Below are 18069 nucleotides of genomic sequence, written 5' to 3'. Positions count from 1 at the left end.
GACTGAGCCGCTGTCAGTCGGGCTCACTCACGCTGAACACCGTCCTCCTCTCCGGCTCCCTGTCTGCCGAGACCTCCGTCATATTGGCTGCTAGAGGCAGCTGCGACCACGGCAGGAGCGGAGACCCCCACCATGGCGAGGAACGGGCTTTTGCGGCACTCAAAGAACAACTGAGCTCATTTATCATTGGACTAGTGTTGAACCGATTAATGTGGGAATATTCGGGATGGTACCTCCAAGTATCCGCGAACCTCTAGTGCTTTCATCCGACACCGTGGTCCGCAGAGGGGATATGTGCCTGACTTCTCTTAATAGCCATTTTCTGCAGACAAAGAGAGCTGTTGAATAGGCTTCCACCAGGCACCCGGGTAAGATATGACTTCTGGAAACTAACCGCGACCTGCTCAGCGCGGCGCACGGGTCCACGCTGCATGTTTAACCCGCACAGCAGCACTTGGTTTATCGCTATCATTTTTTGTGTCGATTTTTTTTTCACATGCTAACACGCTAACCCCCGCTAGCTGGCTGGTTAGCCAGAGCTAGCTAAAACGCCAGAAACCCCTATTCTAGTGAATGCTAACCGTTAGCATTTTTTTTTGACAGCTCGTAAGCCCCGAGCTGTAAATTAGCCGTCTTTTAGGAAACTGTTTGAAAGCTTCTAATTTTCTTATGAAACAATGTTGTATACCTGAGCTAAGCTAGTCAGCTACATTGGGAAATATCAGCCTGGCTAATGTTATCTCCGTGGCTGAAGCTACATTCAGCGGTGCACTGGGTCTGGCTTTGGATGGTTAACGTGTTAGCATGTCAGCTAACTTGGCTGGGACCTGGGAAAAGTGGGGCCTCCAGAACCTAAAGGCCTCCCAATCATTTCAATAGATCAGCTATAGTAACGTTATAGATCGATTATTGTATTGATATACATGCCCATATTACATATGACTGGCCATTTTAATCTGTATAAAAATATCATTGTAACGAAGGCAATTTAGATGATGTAGGGTTGACATCTACATACAAGTTGTGGCGTTTTTGAGTTTATTCACTAAGTTATTTTTGTGTATAATGTCTTCTTTGTTAATTGCTGTTTTTAAACAACAAACAGATCAACATATGAGCAGAATACTCCTTATACTTGTACTATGTTAATAACAATGCAATAGTGAGCTGCACAACTTCATTTCACATGTGCATATACCTTCTGCCTCTGTTTTTGTGGATCACATCAACATTTTAGTTCTATTAATTGAGATCTAATAGGAACAATCAAGGTGGGTTATCTGTCATTTGCAGACCCTGTGTGGCTACCCCCAGATATCTTAAAAAATGTGAGTCCTACAGATATCTTATTAACTCTGGTCTGATCTCAGCAGAGAAGGCGCCCTCCCATAATCTTGTCTTCTCTCCAGCCCTCTCTTAGATCAGCGTGTGATCCCAGGAGAATGGGTGTGTTGGGCTGCCAGAGAGCAGAAGTAGCCTAGTTCTGTGTCAGGGCGACTTAAAATGCTTGTGGACTGAATTGCACTGTTGGTGTGGCCATTGTTATCAGTGGTGACTTTCCTAGAGAATTATATAGGACAACAATGGTTTAAGTAATTCACCCGTGCAAAGTTGACACTGGACAGAAATCAGCTACACGAGATGCCTTAGCATTAGCATCATGCTGCAGACATACTATTCAATTTCTTAGTTGTAAAGTCGCTTCATGGACTATGTTGGAATATATTAATGCATTGATGCAAAATGTCTGATATTTAAGTTGTAGGTTATGCATTGGTTCTAATCATCTTTGCATTAGTACAATGCACTGACCTGAATTTTGATTGTTGATGTTATTTTGATTTCGTTTGGCCAGACATGTGCAGTATCATTATTACAACTGTAATATCCGGTGAAAGGCAGATGTATTAGGTGGCGTGAGTCTGTCTCTGTCACAGCGACAACGGGCAGTTTTAATCAAGTTTGGATTAATATTGGAAAGTTGGTTAAGGGCAGAGTCAATTGTTGTTGTACAGCCAATTCTATTGTAAATTAGCAAGAATGGTCGAAAAACATAAACCATAACCAAAACCAGCTTTAACTCTTTGAGAATTTGCTCAATCATTTAGAAATCTCTGTAGATTAACTTTTTTTTTTTTTACGAATAGGCCTCCCACAGCATTTCACCTTGATCCACAAATACCAATTACATGTACCTCAAAACCCAGAGGTCAACATTACACAAAAATAGGTGTCCTTGTTTTAAAGGCAAGTGTTAATTAACATCTGAAGTGCCTTATTGATTGGTGCAAGCGGGCATGGCTTATCACATCTTTGTTCATAACTCGAGAGGCCTTTGAGGAACCCTGATTTAAAATCACTGATGACATCTTCTGCTATCTCCTGAAGATTCACATGGTTTCCTCCACATCTGATGAAGTGAGGACAAATGGTGGAACTAGCACAATGAATGAAATGCACAATACAAACATTCTCATGATGAACTGTGTATGATTCATCTCACATAGGCTTTAAACAGAACCTATCTTTAAGATAAAGAAGTGTTGTTATTTTTCCTCAATTGCTGCTCACTAATTTCATTTGTGACATTTTGCTGGCTTGCATCCCTCCTATAATTGTCAAATTATAATGATTTCATCATTTTGTCACTCAATAAAATTCACCTTTGCCTAAAAATCTAAAGTGTTGATACTTTAAGATTTCAAGATTTTAGCACATGTTGAATATTTAAAACTACATACAGCGTCGTTGTAGCATCTCTCTTGATACTTGTCTGTTTAGGATAAAGCTACATTCTTTTCTTCAATGTCTTACATAATGGAGTCTTGTCAATGAGAATACAGAATAGATTGGTGAACTAATATTGTTGCACACATACTTGCAGATTCAAAGCATTTTCATGGTTAAACTCCCAGCATTCTGTCCTTTAGCTTGTCATGCTTATAATTGTGCAGAGAGTCACAGAGTTAATTTATTGGCTTGTCCAATGGTCACTGGAACTTCTCATTGTTTGTATTTTTCAAGTGATTAGCAAGCTGAGTTATGAAACACACCAACCCGGATGGAAAATCCAGCCTCTCAAGATGGTACTGATATAATACGAGCCTCACAAATCCGGTTCAGCAGCGTGGGAACATGTAGTTGTACTCAAAGATCAGTGCATTCATGCTGTCGGTAAAATTACAGAATTAAGATAAATGCTGTCTAATTAAGGCTGTGGTTAGTAAGACTTTATGCTCCAACAATAATTTTGATGAACCATAGGTAATTGTTGGCATGTTTTGATTTCTAAAGCAAGTGGGATTGGCTGGACAAATGTTCAAATACGTTTTGAGGCATTTTCTTTTTGATGAAACCTAATCTTAAGTAATTTTCCACCTAGATAGTTATATAAGGAATTGTCAAGATTTATTAGTATGCTATTGACTATTGAGCCAACATGCTGAAGTCACACTAACATAAAATTTGGTATTTAGAAATTATTAACAAAACAAAAAGAAACATTATTTATTGAATCTCATTCATATCTTGCCGAAAGTCAGAATTGTTGTTAATCAATATCGGGTGTAGTGGGTTGGGGTATATCAAATTATAGGAATATTTACCTTCGCAGAGGAGGTTATGTTTTCACCACTGTCGGTTTGTAAGCAAGATTACCACAAAATTAGGTGGGGGATGTGGTATGGGTCAGAGAAGAACCCATTACATTTTGGTGCGGATCCATGAATTTTTTCTATCACTTTCTTTAACATTGAGAATGTTTTTTTTAATGTAGCTGATTTCCAAGAGATTAATTTTTGGATCTTGATGAAAAAAAATCTGACATATTTAGGGGTTTGATTTCTGTGAGTGTGTGAAATTTTATGCAGCTTGATAGAATTTAAGGAGATTATTTGGCCCTAGCAGATGTATGTGCTCTACTGAGTGACGTTTTTTTTTGCTAAATAAATCTGAATCATCAAATGGTTAGTGTGAAGTTTTAGACAGACTAATTAAAATAATTAATAGATTGAAAGAGTGCTAGCAATGTTATAATGAAACGATGATCACTGTTAAGAATGGGGCTACAACCAATGATCATTTTCATTATTTATTAGACTGATGTTATCTGTTATTTTCTCAATTAATCATTTGGCCGAGAAAACGGTAAAAAACATGTCCATCACAACATTATACAGCACAAAAGCAATGATTTGCATTGTTTGAAAATAAATTTCAAAGATAAGAATCCATTATCTAAATATCTGGCAAATAATTTTCTTTTGATTGCTTGGATAATTTACTTATTGTTCCACATTAAGGTAAATGTAAGCTTAGTCAAGATTTAATTAGCTGGCACATCATTATTTGTGCATCTGTTGGACAGCTGAAGTGACGCACTGGGTGAAGACTTGCCATATTGTGAGGAATTATAATCAGAGCTTGTGCTGTTGGCAAAGTGCCAGTGGTTTTCCATATACCAGGAATGGCATTAAAGGTGATTCTTGCCTTGGTGACATGTTGCAGATTTGATTGCACCTCAACTGGAGCCAGCTCTTCTTACCTGCAGCACTTTGTCTTACCAGTTCACAGTAGGTATTTTTACTTGGAACCCAAGCACAATTAAAAGCTCCATATTAACACCTCAATCAGAACAAATGGCCTCAAACTCATTTGAAATTCTTGGCTGACCCTTTTCATAAACTGATCAACAGAAAAATTGTACCATAAAGGAAATATACGATTTCATTGTAGTACTACCTGACTGTGCTTTTTTCTGTCTTGGCGTAAATGCGTGGGGATGTACATTTGTTCATGTCACGTGATCATATGCCAAAGAGATGAGATAGCTGTTGGGAAAGATGAATGTGGGACATATTTATCACGTTTGCGCATTTCGTACATTTGCTTGATTAGATGCGTTGGCACACGGAAATATTACAGCTTATGAAATCACACCCCATGTAAAAAGTTGACGGTAAATCTTCAATCAGAATTATTTCAATCTGATGTGGAAAAACATGAATGTAAGGTTAGTGACTGGTGTTGCCAATGTTGCTCAATATCCCCTGGGAAATGATGAATCGGTGAAAAGTATTTTGATGAGGTAGTTACCACTGTGTACAAGGATTCACATTTCACAGCGTAAATATATAGTCATATTCATTAAGAATTAAGTATTGTGTTAGAAAACCCCATTTAATTTTGTTTTCCTCTAAAGGTTGAGGGTTAGTACATTAGTTAGTTAGAACCACATTAGATTCTAAATCTAAATGTTGTGTTTGGCAAGAAACAACAATGACACTTGAATTAAGACTTCAATAAGAAAGCACACCACAGCATCACAGTTCAGTCGGTGTGTGTGTATGTGTCCATGTACCTTTGGGGACAAATGTCAGACTTGAGACCAGTTAATGGCACTTTGTCAAAATGGGTGAAAATCCATGTTCCCAATTCAGAAAAAGTAAAATTTTGAAAAAATGTAATGTCTTGTGCATGCGTGCGTGTTGCATTGATGACATGGGCAATCGTTGTTTATGACACAAACAGATGTTGGTACAATGAAATCCATAAGGGAAATAACTTTTACAAACATGCTTTGCTGAATCTGCAAATCTCAAGCCAGTGGCATTGAGATGGGTGACAGTCCAGCTCAGGCTGCATTTTTCTATATAAACTCAACCTGATTCAAAGTAACCGAGTCTCACCCGGACTGGACAGACTTTCTGTGTTTTATGTCAGAACCAGATGGTAGTTAACTTGAATAAAGCTGGAGCACTGAATAACTGTTACCTTGTCATGCACTTGTCATAACCATGGTTTTAGTACATGTATGGGAACCTTGTAAAAATGACTATCAAAATGCATTGTTTAATACAGACTATATAGGTAGATTATTTTAACACACAGGAGTCAAGTGTTCACTTCCCACTGATTAGCCAATGTCACCATGACCCAAATCTAAACATCATTTTTAAATCGAGTCCAACCTGCTTGATCAGGCCCTGGTATCCATTCTCTGTTTTAACCAGCTATTATGGAGTTTTGTGTTAACAGTAAAACAAAAAGAAGAGGATGATGTCTAATGGACCAGATAATGCATGTTGACAGGGTTATTGTGTGCATGCACATTTCATACAGAATAGGAGTTGAATCACTGCATATTCAGTTATTTCACATTTGATGATGGTATCTAGTCGTTTTTGACTATTTCTTTCATAGCAAGCAATTGATCGCTGATTAATTTATCACAATTATCTAATGATTGTCAAGTGGAGAGTCATTGTCTTCTTCTTTGAGAACAAAGAAAGTCTGTATGTGGTTTGATAACCATGGCCACATCTGGAGAGACGTCATGAGTTTGTTAGTGATGCCCTTAGAGCTGCCCTCAGCAAATCAACTTTAATCAGTCATGTGCTGAAGTCTGGTTTCCTGTGTAACACAGAACCCTTGTCTGTCACAGACAACAGAGAAAATCCATAATGTCTTTATCAATATCAAGAGACAAAGTCTGAATGCAGGTCAACATGATGCTAGCTACAGCATATTGACTTAGTTATCAAAGAAGACCAGAAGTGGGAAGTAGTGAGATAGACAAGTCACAGAGGGAATAGCACACAAAACTAATGCTGAAAGAGTTAAAAAATTAAAATGTTGAACGAGAACTTTCAAAATAGAAGTGCATTGCACTGCTTGCAGCTTTTTTCTAGATGAATTTATTGTTAGATAATGTTGTCAGTCACTGTTTATTTCAGTATTTCCAAAATTTATTAAGAAAGGAGTAAATTATATTCTAACAGTGAACATCCATGCACACTAGTGATTATAGGAACAAACTAAAACCTCAGTTTGAGGAGTTTGGTTTTGGATATTTTCCATTTTGTTATGTTTTTCATGTATCAGGCTGTTAGCTGCAGTGATTTGGATTTTCTGGCAACACTAAAATTTGTAGCCTAATTAATCCCTGAAGTCCTGAAAAAAATGTCTGAAAAAGGGAAGTAAATGCTGCGTTACTGAACCCTTCGAGATTTTGCATTTGACATGTCACACACCTGTGGTGACTTTGGTCACTGTTAAATGCAAACAAGGTTTGGTACTACTACTTCCAAATCTCTGTCAAATTCTAGAAGAGTAATACATTAATGGCATATGTGAGTGTGTGTGCATGTGCCCTGTCTGCTGCTCTTCCAGGGAAAGTTTTTGGTCAGGTCTAGACTGGCTCTGTAATACAGTACATACCAGCAGATCAGCTGTGAGCAGATCCTGGGTTCATTTATAGCTGTGGCCTTGTGTCCCTGCACGTCTGCCTGGCAACTCCTAACTCTGCTGTTCCAACTACTCAAGCTCACCCACCTCTCAGACACTTTGGCCCCGTTATACTCACACCATGTCTAATTACTAGATACACAGTAGCCTGGGGAATTTAAATATAGGACATTCTTTATATAACTTGAACCTCAGTGTTTAATGTAGAAGTTGTTGCAAGATTTCTCCACCTGTGACTTAGTCAGTTTTTTCTCCTGTCACCTGCAGGTCCCAGGGGCTCCTGTTGATGAAGAAAGTGGGCAACATGTGGAGCAACCTGAAGAACAAATGCCAGACGCTGTTCCACAACAACAGTTCAGGACTCAGTGAAACCAGGGTTGAGGCAGATGCTGTCCACTGTGTGGTGGATCTTGGCCAAGGAGGCAGCTCAGGTGATGCACATGCATCAGGAGCCTCCAGCCCAACACGGAGCCTTCTACCAGTGCCAATGGTAACAGCAGGGCGCCGCCATCACAACTGTGTGTCAGACATCCCGCAGATAGTAGAGATTAGTATCGACAAGGACGCAGAGGATGTGCGAGGTGGGTCGGGGGCTGTTCCCCACGCCAGGAGAGACTCCTATTCCCGTCATGCTCCATGGGGGGGCAAGAAAAAACACTCATGTTCCACCAAAACCCAGAGCTCTCTGGAAGCAGATAGGCGGTCGGGGCGTTTACGGGGGAGTGGGAACCGTAGGGAAAGGCGTTATGGAGTCAGCTCCCTCCAGGAGATGAGTGACTCTGTGTCTGGAGGACGCAGTCTAAATTCCCGGTCTTTGCGTCAACGGCTAAGTGATACAGTGGGACTGTGCTTACCCTTACCTGCTCGTAGACGCTCTCGTTCATCAAAGAACCCTGTCACCTCTAAACGTAAGATTCACCTTACAGAGCTCATGCTAGAGACGTGCCCCTTCCCACCAGGCTCAGACCTTGCTCACAAGTGGCACTTGATCAAGCAACACACAGCACCGGTCAGCCCGCATTCCTCCACTGCCCTGCTTGATGCCTTTGACCCGGCCCAGACCTCTCCTGAAGATGAAGAGGAACGTCTACGTGAGCGCCGCCGACTTAGCATTGAGGAAGGTGTGGACCCACCACCTAATGCACAGATCCACACCCTGGAGGCCTCAGTGCCGGGCTCCTCTCTCTACAAACTGGGACCAAAGATGGCTCCTGGCATTGGAGAGGCCTCTGGGGATGGCCGGGCCTCAGGGACTGGCAGCTCCTTGGGTGCTGGATCATCAGGGGCCTGTGGCCCAGTGCTGGGGGCTTCAGCATCAGCTCAGGACTGTGACTCTGAGGAGGATTCAACCACCCTCTGTCTGCAGGCCAGGAGGCCCAAGCAGAGGCATGCCTCTGGGGATGGTCACCTGAGCCGGCAGCAACCTGGGCCCTGGAAGGTTCACACCCAGATAGACTACATCCACTGTCTGGTGCCTGACCTATTGCAGATCACAGCTCTGCCCTGTTACTGGGGTGTGATGGACCGCTATGAGGCTGAGGCTCTGCTGGATGGACGGCCAGAGGGCACCTTCCTGCTGCGTGACTCCGCCCAAGAGGACTACCTCTTCTCCGTTAGCTTCCGCCGTTACAACCGCTCACTGCACGCCCGCATCGAGCAATGGAACCACAACTTCAGCTTTGACGCTCATGATCCTTGTGTATTCCACTCTTCCACCGTCACAGGACTGCTCGAGCACTACAAGGACCCCAGCGCCTGCATGTTTTTTGAACCGCTGCTCACAGCACCTCTCCATCGAACCTTCCCCTTTGGGCTGCAGCACCTGGCACGAGCTGCCATCTGCCGCTGGACCACGTACGATGGAATAGGCTCTTTGCCGCTGCCCCCTGCCCTGCAGGACTTCCTCAAGGAGTATCACTATAAACAAAAAGTACGAGTACGCTGGCTGGAGAGGGAACCGCCACTCAAGGTCAAATAGGGTGGGCTTCTCCATCGCCTGTACACACACTGCAGCAGGATCACAGAACTTGAGAAATTCCTCACTAGTCAATTAGAGGCTATACTGATGTCTGTTCTCTTTCTTGTGAGCGATCGAATTTAATTGTAACAAGCTATACAAGATTCATTCTAATCTTTGTTTTAGTTATTACTTACATCACAGAAAATACATATGATTATATTCAGTATAATGCTGTCTGGCAAGCACATGTTTTTGTGTTGAACAGGTTATTTTGACAGGAAGGGAAAGCACAAATATCAGTGCTTTGTGTCTTTTCTCTCCGCTTGTGCTAAATGTCTGCCTGATCCCACAACATCACCTTGTAGACCTGCCTGCATGCCTCCCATGTTCATCCCAAATTACTATCTAGGCCTACATGGCTACGTTGTACAGTTCACTTTGTGCTTTTTCTATTTTTTCCTCCCTATTTTATTTCCTTAGCTTGTTAAAGCACCTAGTGGAGCACCTTCCCAGGATGGTTTTATGGTGTGTTAGGGTTCAGAGGGCATCTGGAGGTGCTATTGGTAAATTGCAGTCAGAGCTTGTCCCATGGATAAAGCTACATAAGGCACATTCATTGCCATCTCTTTGCACGCATGAGGATCAGCTAAGCCAGAGACAGGAACAGATTCTGAGGGGGTCCACAGAGTTCAGGACAGCACATCAGGGAAATGAAGTGCTTTCTAAGGATAATAGATAAGTCCTTAGAAACTCTAGTTCCTTCTTAAACAATAAATCAGTCTGTGTCCTATTTAGTGAAATCAACTTTTTTCCATACTTGTGCAGAATTGCTTTGAAACTAGATGGGCAGATTGAGGAAATACTAAAATCTTGTTACAGACGTCAATAGCGGCCCGTCAGTTCTTCCCTGGCCACAGGCTCTTCAACTCTCTGTGCACATGTTCATCCAGTCCCAATTCATCATCACCTATATCGATTCTCCCTGTATAAAAGTTAGCTCCTAGTGTAACATTTGAGCAGTCTGGTGTCTTTATAGAATTGCACTAAGACTTTATAGGGTTTAGTTTCACACCTGTTTCGTTCAATCTGCACTTTTTAATGGCATCTGGCTTTGCAGGGTTTGACCCTGTGTCCAATTTGGTCATTGTTCTTTTATTTTCACCATACTCTTGTAACCTTGGTGCAGCTAGCTATGCACTATTGTGAGGAATACTAACAGGTGTTGAAGTTATGGGTGCGTGTGACAAGTTGTAGGTGAGGACAATCAATACAAATTCAAAATGCCAGTGTCCCTTTAAACATGACTGACTTTAATCTGCTCAAACTACTTAAGTTTGACTCGGAGGGGGCTCCTCCATGTGAAACCCCATATAATATAATATCATAAATGTGGAGGACAGATGATGTAAAATGATAGTTTCTTCTGAGAATCTGCTTATGGAGATAGTAGAGCAAAACTCCCATGATCAGATTGCTTCTTATTTTACTTCCCTTCTGAATTTATATTTATTTTATAAAACAATGTTAAATATGTGGAGCTGTTTTTATGAAGAGCACCGTGTCTCCAACAGGAAAGTGGTCATGAGGGCTTTTCTTGGGAGTTGATCCCCCCCCCACACACTTCACAACTTATTACTATGAGGTCTCAACCCCAACAAATCCCCTTACTGCCTGGTTGCATTTACATTCATGGCATTGAGTGCAGGCCTCACTCAACTCTTGAGAGGTCAGCATATACTTGAGAGCTTTAGTTATGTAATCAGAATGATTTTAGTTTGTGCTTCTCGGGGAAAAAAAACACTGCTGGTCGTTTCAGCATGAAAAGAAAACAAGTGTAACCTACGTGCCTTTTTTAGAAAACCATTTGTCTCGTTCCATAATCAGTTGCTTTGTAGTCCAAACCTGGAGAGATGGATGCTCTCAATTGACACTGAAAAGAAGAACAGTGCAAGGTGCAGGAGCTCATAGCTCACTCACCTCTGATGTTCATTAAAATCTGTGCAACAGACAAAAGATTAGTGGTGCTATGTTGGTTTAGACATGACAGGTTATAAAAATAAGTTTTACATTAGTTACATCTCACTCACAGATGCATGCATTAGTCGCCACATTATGGCTTGTGTGGTAAGTAGTATTAGGTCGTTAGAGGGTCCAATGTCAGCCCTACGGTAGCAAATATCTGTTATAGATATCCATGTTTGTCTGGTCCTCACATGTGTAGGGTCTTAGCTGCAACTTGCCCAACAAATCTCGATGAGAGGGCGAGAAGGTAAAATCTATACTATGAGCATGTTAATCAGAATAATTCAGCTTCTAATGACAGTGCCCACGCTAGCCATAAGCAGCAGTGTTTGTTTGACATTAGTCATCTCAGTGTTTCCCACAGATTTATTTCAATTTTGCCGTTACAGGGGGTTCACATGCATGAAGGTCACTCTCTAACAGATTCCAAGTGAAAGATACATGAAATGAAGAGTGAAACAAATTCTCGCGGGAGTGACAGAATTGCATTGATGCCTTAACTGTAGCTAAAACTATGAGGTCTGTGTCTGCATGAACAGTAAAAACATTATGGACCGTAGTGCGAACACGGCGTAGCACAACCACATGGAAGTGCGACAGCGTGAGTGAGCACACTGCAAATAGTGCTGCACATACCAAGTAAGAGATCTCTTTTACTTTATGGTGGGTCAAATTAAATATGGGGGGCCGCTGCAGTCTATATAATTAATGGGAAACACTGGTTAAAATTAACAAATCACGTGCACATGACTATTGGAGAATGAGATGGGTGCAGAGAAGACAGCAGATTCCCTAAAATACATCAAACTTAACTACAAAGCATGTAAATGAAACCCTGCAAGTAATGCGTAAAACAAAAACATTGATTTTGAAACACACAAGCTGATGATCACTGGACAGGTTCATCTGTAAATGTTCTCAAACAAGTTATTTTTTTCAGTCTGTATGTGTGCTCATGTCTAATCATTCCACACATACTGTACATTAAAGGTTATTTACATTCTCATTAATGAGGAATTCATGCTTCTGCGTCGAAGCTACGCCGTAGGTACGCACGTAGTCTGCATACGTTGCCGAGCACTGATAGTGGTGCGTTGGTGAATGTGAGTCGTGTTGCAATGAATGAAGAAAAGAAAGAGGTTGTCCACATTCGTTTCTTCAACTCGTGTCGTTGAAAATACGATGCTACCAAGCGGACCAATAACAGCTCTTGCGGTACATTTTTGGGGAGGTTTACATCAGGGTACGGCGTCTGGGCTGTGTAGGGTACACGTCTACGCATATGCTATGGCGTAGCTTTGATGCAGAAGCATGAATTGGGATTTAGACTGCTCTTCTTTGCATCAACATATTTCTGCAAATAACTGGCCATGTCCACCTCCCATCTACACCCTGAAACTCAAAAATCAATTTTCACATATTTATAAGTGACTAGACATATTTGATGCAGGTGGTTAATGAGATGTAGTTAAAAGGGTTAATATTTCTCATCTGACTGACCTGAAATACCTTCTACACTGCTTTTTGAATTGATCAACATTACCTCCCTTAAAGCCTGGAACCTTTTCCACTGCCCTAAAATTAGTCAGAAATGTGTTGTAGATTTAATGTGTTTATAAACTGACAAAATTGCCCATCAAATTGTTCAGTAACCCATAATGACAAATGAAAATGTTTTTACAAATATTAGCCACTTTATTAAAAATCTAAAACTGAAATATTTCATTTACTTTAGGTTTTTGTTGAAGTATCCTGACAGCCTCTGAATTAAGTTGATATGAGCTTTGTACACCCCTGGATCTGGGCAGGTCATCCCAAAATCTCAATATCTGTCAGATTAGATTAGAAACGGTGAGCTGCAGCTTCACGTCTCTCAAATGTTCTGTGGGGTTAAAGTCTGGGCCTCAAGGACAGTCAGAAAGCTTCAGAAACTTTCTCACTCAAAGCTGAACCATCATCGTTCTACCCAAATGTTCTTTGACAAACTCGGTGCAGACTGTCATATGTCTTTGATATTAGTGGGGTACTGCTGAGATGGTCGTCCTTCCACCAGATTCTACCAGTGTTCCTGGTGCTCTGTTGGAGTGATCTTTGATTGACTAATCTTACACTTCTTCCATTTTACAATTACCAATGCTGCTGTGCTCCTGTGAACACACAAAGCACAGAATTGGTTTTATTTCCTTGTTACGATCTATGCGTCGCCACAATTTTATCTTGTATGCATAAGCGAATGCCATTTTAAACAATGTGGAATCATTTCATTTAGTCACAGATGGACTCCAGTGAGGTTCTTGAGAAATCTAAAACAGGATGTACCTGACCACAGTTTGTAGTGCTATATTTCAGTATTTTAATAAATTAAAATTAATTAATTAATTTTATTTCATTTGCAAAAATTACTTAAGCACTGACTTTGTAATTTGGGGTTTTTGAGTCTAGGTTGATGTGCAAACATTGTCAATTTAAAATACAATCTTCAACACAACAAAGTGCAAAATGTTAAGAGTTCTGAATTATTTTTAAGACCTCTGCATCTGTTTTAAACCCCATACATCACACTATCTTCCATCTTGCTCTCTGCCACTTTCTTATGCTGCGGCTTAGCAGTAGCATTTAACTTGTGACTGTACCCCACCCGACCTGAAGACACTAATCACAGGCTAACTTTTACCAAGTTGGGATATAAATTGGGTGCTATAAGCGCCACTCTGTTGCCTCACGGCTATTGTATGATTAATGCCATTTTTTATTGTGTCCTACTACTCTCCATCTGGCCATATCCCTAACATCACTGAATAGAGGTGACTTTGGTTTAGAGAGAACTGAAGGCCTGTTTGTCCTGTCCTCTACTCTTTCTCCAACCCTGCTTGGGACTATGTTAGGCTCAAGTTAAACTTCAGGAGCAAGAGGAGAGATGGGGCTGGGTGACTGTTGTGGCAACATGCTCACAGAGACAACGAGGGATCTGTTGAAGTAAATAGCACTTTAATTGTGTATTTGTGTTCTGCAGTGCAATCTGCAAGTGTTGGGACAGTGACACGTTTTTTGTTATTTTGGCTCTTTACTACATGAGTTGGGCTTAATGACTTGCAGCTTGAACTGTAATCATATTGGGTGAACATGGTAGAAATTGTGCCAGTTTTTGTGTTTGGTCTTTAAATGAATACTGCCAAAGGCTATAGCTGCTTTCAGACATGCACTGAACTCATGATAATCTGGACATTTTGCGGAGAGGCTGAATGCGTAAATGCAAATTCGAGAGATTCCGGACTTACTCTTGAGTTTTTCTGGGCAGCCCCTTTGGAGAATGTCCGAATAAGCCCATGTGAGAACACAGCAGGAGATTTCACCACGAGCGAGTGTGTTGACGTTTCTAATACACGACAGACACAAAACAAAAAGAATACAAATATCTCAGTACGAAAAAGAGGTGCCATACACGTAGAAGATGAAGATGTAAAGAGAGCTTTTGGCTGCCTGCTGCACCACCCACCCTCTGAACGCTCCTGAGATTTCTCTGCTGTTGTAAATGTGTCTGAGTGGAGAAACTCCTGCAGCATTGTTCATTTGTGCCCATTTGGGCAAGATACTCAACCCCAAATTGGCCTGTGCCCTTCTCATAGAAAAAGTGCTGCCCATGGATGCACTGTATGAATGTGAATGGGTGAATGGGAAAAATACAAAAACCTGCACTCTAAAGCGCTTTGAGAGATCAAGACTAGAAAAGTGCATAAAAATACAGGTCATTCATGTCTGAAATAGCTATACAATGGTGATGTTCAGGGAGACATGTAACTGCAGCCATTTTCATTCTGCCTTGTTGACTTCAGTCAGGTTGTCATCAAGTGGAACCTCCTCCGTGGCACTGAGGTTAACACTTGGCCAGCCAAGGACATAACGTTTCCTTGGCTGCCTTGCTTATATGATAATGATCCTTGTTAGTCTGCTTTATCTTGAAATTGCATAAAATCATGTGTTCCCACTCTGCTCACCCAAAATGGATTTGAACAGTCTGAAATGTGAGGGGAAGAATCTGGGAGTTAGCACTTTAACCTCATAGTCATTGTTTCATGACCAGTACGCTGCACTTCAAAACGACTCAAAGCGTCCCACTGTCCAAATACTTGTAGCCGGCACTGATCGTGTTTAGCTCAAGATGGCGAGACTTGTGTTAGGAAATAGCCGGCGGTCCTGAAATATTTCACGGATGTTCAGGTGTTGAAAGCCGCATCGATGGAGGTGTGTTCTCTACCACGCTGCAGACTATGCGCGTGTGTGTTACGTGGTAGTATATAAGTGAATGGACAGAGCCACACAGAGGGTTCTGGTGGAGGGGAATGTAGAGTTGCCCGTGAGGGGTGACGACAGTGACACCAATGAACGCCTCTCTGACCCGTCCCCTTCACCCCCACCCTCACCCCTCTTATTCTCAGGCAGGCGCGTCGCAAAGGAGAGTCCCAGGACCCTCTCAACCTAGTTTTCCCCATGGGAAATAATCTGACGTTAAGCGTAGCACATGTTTGCCATATAACCCATAGATTTTAGTAGAAGAAGAAGAAAAAACATTGTATGTATGATGAATGATAGAATTGTGTAATTGGAGCCTGAAGAAAAGATGTTTTATTCTTCTGTGGTGCATCAGCTGTCTGTCACACACCATGACACTTCTTCTAACACCTGCACTAAACACACACACACACACACACCCCACTACCCTACCCTAAGCCAGGGATGTGTATGGACCACATTTAGCCAGCACCACCTTTCTGTGTGACCCCCCCCCCCTCAATAAAGGGACAACAAAGATGGGTGTTTATGTGTATATTCTGTGTTGTTATAAAAAAAACGAAATGCCATGAATTGAACTATTTTGACCTTACATTGTCATTAGCATGACACTATTTAGCTGCACTAAGAGGTCCTCGTTTGTTGCAAGAAACCACTGGGTCTGGTCCGGATGAGGGACAGGCTGGTTAATGTCGCGAGCAACAGCAACACCCCTGGATGTAGGACCCCCACCCACCCACCCATCCACCTCGGTACGACTCACGGTTTCAGCTCCTTGAGGACAAAAAACAAAAGATATTTTAAAGATTTCTTTTCATCTTCCCATATATATTTTAGAAAGCTGGGTTAAGTGCTATATGCAAACAGAAAAGATGTATGAAAGAATTATTTTCATTATTACTTCTCCCTAATATGCAATGGAGTGTAGTGTAACAATGGTTGCAATCCTCTGTCACTTTAATGCTGTATGTGCACATTGGTTGCTGTGTGGATGTGGGTGCCGAGGCAACAGGACTTGACAATGATGGGAACTAATGGTTGTCAGTCTGCAGCGCCGGCGTGTTCCCAGACTGCCTTATTCGTTCTGACCATTCACAAGAGCCCTGTTTGAAAACCGGGGGGTGCAGCCACTGCCACGGGCTGACCAAGCCGCAGTCAGATGAATATCGCTGTTCCATTTTCTTCTGCTTTTCCCTTGCTTTTTTTCTTCTTTTTTTTAAAATCTTTTCTTTCTTTTTCTCTTCTTCTGCTGTCAGTTAGGATTTGGAGCGTGTAAATGGCATAATCATGTTCACATCTCACTGTCTGTTCTGTGTATCTGCTTCACCATTCAATGAAAAAAAAAAACAGTTGTTTTCCAGTATAACCTGTTCATTTTTAAGAGCCGTATGGTGCGACACTTGTAGCTGTCACTCTTGGTGCTTGGCTTATGCTTCATTGTCTTAATATTCCAAATAAAACTGTTAAGTGTAATCCACACTGGCCCATGATATAGTATCACAGATGTTTTTGTTTTCCTTCATCATGCTGCAGTTCACTTTCTACTTGTGTTACTCTTCAACCAATACACTGAAGTTGCTCACCTCATGTGTTGATAAGATCACTCTAATATAAAAATGTCATTGAGTAGAGGTACCAGGGCAAATGTTTCACTTAAAGTTATTCACTTAATATGCCAATCAATCAAACTTTATTCGTATATATTTTTTCAACAGGTTGGTGCATTGGTCAAGAAAAGAAAAAACTAAAATGCTGACATTGAGATTAGATAAAATTGATTTTACACTGTTTAAAAACGTTTCACTATATATTTTGTTTACACCATATAAATGCATTTATTTTCGATTTATAATTCTTATATTTCCTTGTGGGTATAGAGCATGTTTCCTTATTACCTTATTACTGATGTCTATTTTTCAACTGTCCTCTTTGCACCTGTAAAACAGCGAATTTCCCCTCTGTGGGACTAGTAAAGGATTATTTTACCTTAAAAGTTATTAAAACAATAAAGTACAATAAATAGAAAGTTAATAAAATGGAATTAATAAACATAATTAACTTTTAAACTATTAAAGTATATTAACTGAAATTCTAAACATAGATGCAATACAAGTCTCTATATTAACCATTCTTAATCAAAAGCTAGCCTTAAAAAGACAGGGTTTAAAGCTTGTGTTAAAACATCCAGCGGCTTAGAGCATGAATGCTAAACGTTGCCTCACCAAAGGTTCTTCTCTGACACTGACTAACTGATTAACTAACTGATTCGTACCAGAGGAGCAGTACTGGTTCATACACATAAGTAGCAGGTTTTACATGAGGCATGTGGTGAAAGTGACGAAAGAAAGAATCACTTAAAACATCCAAAACCTTAATTGGCAATCATTTTAACATGCACCATATTTGCAGTTGTAACCTCTGACTTAGTTTGTGAGGCAGACTGTGTGCGAGGTGCAGTTCATTCGTGTGACTGACGACACATTTTAATCGACACTAATTCAACAATAAAGTTATCTTCCCTTTGGCAGTTTGAAAGCAGCAGTAAAACCTTC

General features: G+C 41.0%; 1 protein-coding gene across 1 annotated transcript; it reads left to right on the top strand.

The window, feature by feature from the left end:
• On the top strand, positions 1 to 17014 carry socs5b (suppressor of cytokine signaling 5b). The gene is made up of 2 exons (XM_035172260.2): positions 1 to 368; positions 7513 to 17014. The coding sequence occupies exon 2, from the start codon at positions 7532 to 7534 to the stop codon at positions 9221 to 9223; it is 1692 nt and encodes a 563-aa protein (XP_035028151.1). The 5' UTR covers positions 1 to 368; positions 7513 to 7531; the 3' UTR covers positions 9224 to 17014.
• Positions 17015 to 18069: the final 1055 nt, after the last annotated feature.

This window comes from Hippoglossus stenolepis, chromosome 12 (assembly GCF_022539355.2).
Source record: "Hippoglossus stenolepis isolate QCI-W04-F060 chromosome 12, HSTE1.2, whole genome shotgun sequence".
Classification (NCBI taxonomy): Eukaryota; Metazoa; Chordata; class Actinopteri; order Pleuronectiformes; family Pleuronectidae; genus Hippoglossus; species Hippoglossus stenolepis.
The sequence above is the reverse complement of the archived record's forward strand: the minus strand, read 5'-3'. Positions and strand labels throughout refer to the sequence as shown.

Coding starts and splice junctions, on each gene's coding strand:
- socs5b (XM_035172260.2), top strand. CDS start 7,532: ATGAAGAAAGTGGGCAACATGTGGAGCAACCTGAAGAACAAATGCCAG.